This window comes from Perkinsus marinus (genome assembly GCF_000006405.1).
Source record: "Perkinsus marinus ATCC 50983 genomic scaffold scf_1104296967186, whole genome shotgun sequence".
Taxonomy (NCBI): domain Eukaryota; phylum Perkinsozoa; order Perkinsida; family Perkinsidae; genus Perkinsus; species Perkinsus marinus.
This window is the reverse complement of record NW_003203624.1, coordinates 490-1,271: the sequence shown is the minus strand read 5'-3', so window position 1 is coordinate 1,271 and position 782 is coordinate 490. Positions and strand designations below refer to the sequence as shown.

The 782-nt window shown below is 52.2% G+C and overlaps 1 protein-coding gene across 1 annotated transcript; it reads right to left on the bottom strand.

Moving 5' to 3' along the window:
- Window positions 1-315: 315 nt before the first annotated feature.
- Window positions 316-498, bottom strand: Pmar_PMAR029486 (hypothetical protein; the record flags this gene model as incomplete). Its single annotated transcript, XM_002768755.1, has 1 exon — window positions 316-498. A coding segment is annotated over one exon (183 nt), but the record flags the coding sequence as incomplete, so codon positions are not given.
- Between the last annotated feature and the right edge of the window lie 284 nt (window positions 499-782).

Below are 782 nucleotides of genomic sequence, written 5' to 3'. Positions count from 1 at the left end.
GTGAATAAACTGTATGATTGACACTCCCAGCTTACAGCTCGATATCCATCCGGCCCTGAAGGCGGTTGTTTTTGCCGGGCCTTCCGCGTTTTCGTGGGAATGGCTTTAGTCTCTTCTCCTGCAGACAACGAACCGCATGATCCCGCATTTTTCCTCATCGTAGGTGGCCTTCTCCGGATCGACAGTCGCTCGTTGGAGGGCGTACTCTGTCGCCCACGCCAATGTGAAGAGGCCGCAGTTTGCAGATCCGGGTGTCTGCTGTTGTGTGCGCAAACATACGCACTTTGTACTTTTGCCGAAGATAGCGGTCATCACTTCACGCATAGGTCCAGGAATCGCGTTCATACCCAGTGCGCTATCGAGATATAGCACTAGTCCCTCGTGATTCCTGACAGCGAGGGCAAAATGCTTAGCTCCATAGTCGTATAAGGGTTGGATGATCGAAGGTGCATTGCTGAGGCTAGGAGCCTTCGGGATGCCCTCAAGCTGTGTTTTCATAACCTCTAATGATGCTGGAGTTATCGGAGGAGACTGCAGCAAACATAAGCACCTAGTACACAGTAGGGCCTTCCAGGTACCAACAGCCATGTCAGAAATTTCGGTACAAGGTGAAGCTAAGTCGTGACGATCCAGAACAGTGAGACGGAACTTGCCAAGTTGAGTATCATGTACCAACCAGTTAGGCGACGCGGTTGAGGACGATGGCCTACACTCAGGCGATCCATCGAGCTCCCCTGTTGATGCATTGGGTTCCTCCGCCGAACACTGAGAGTTTGGCTTCG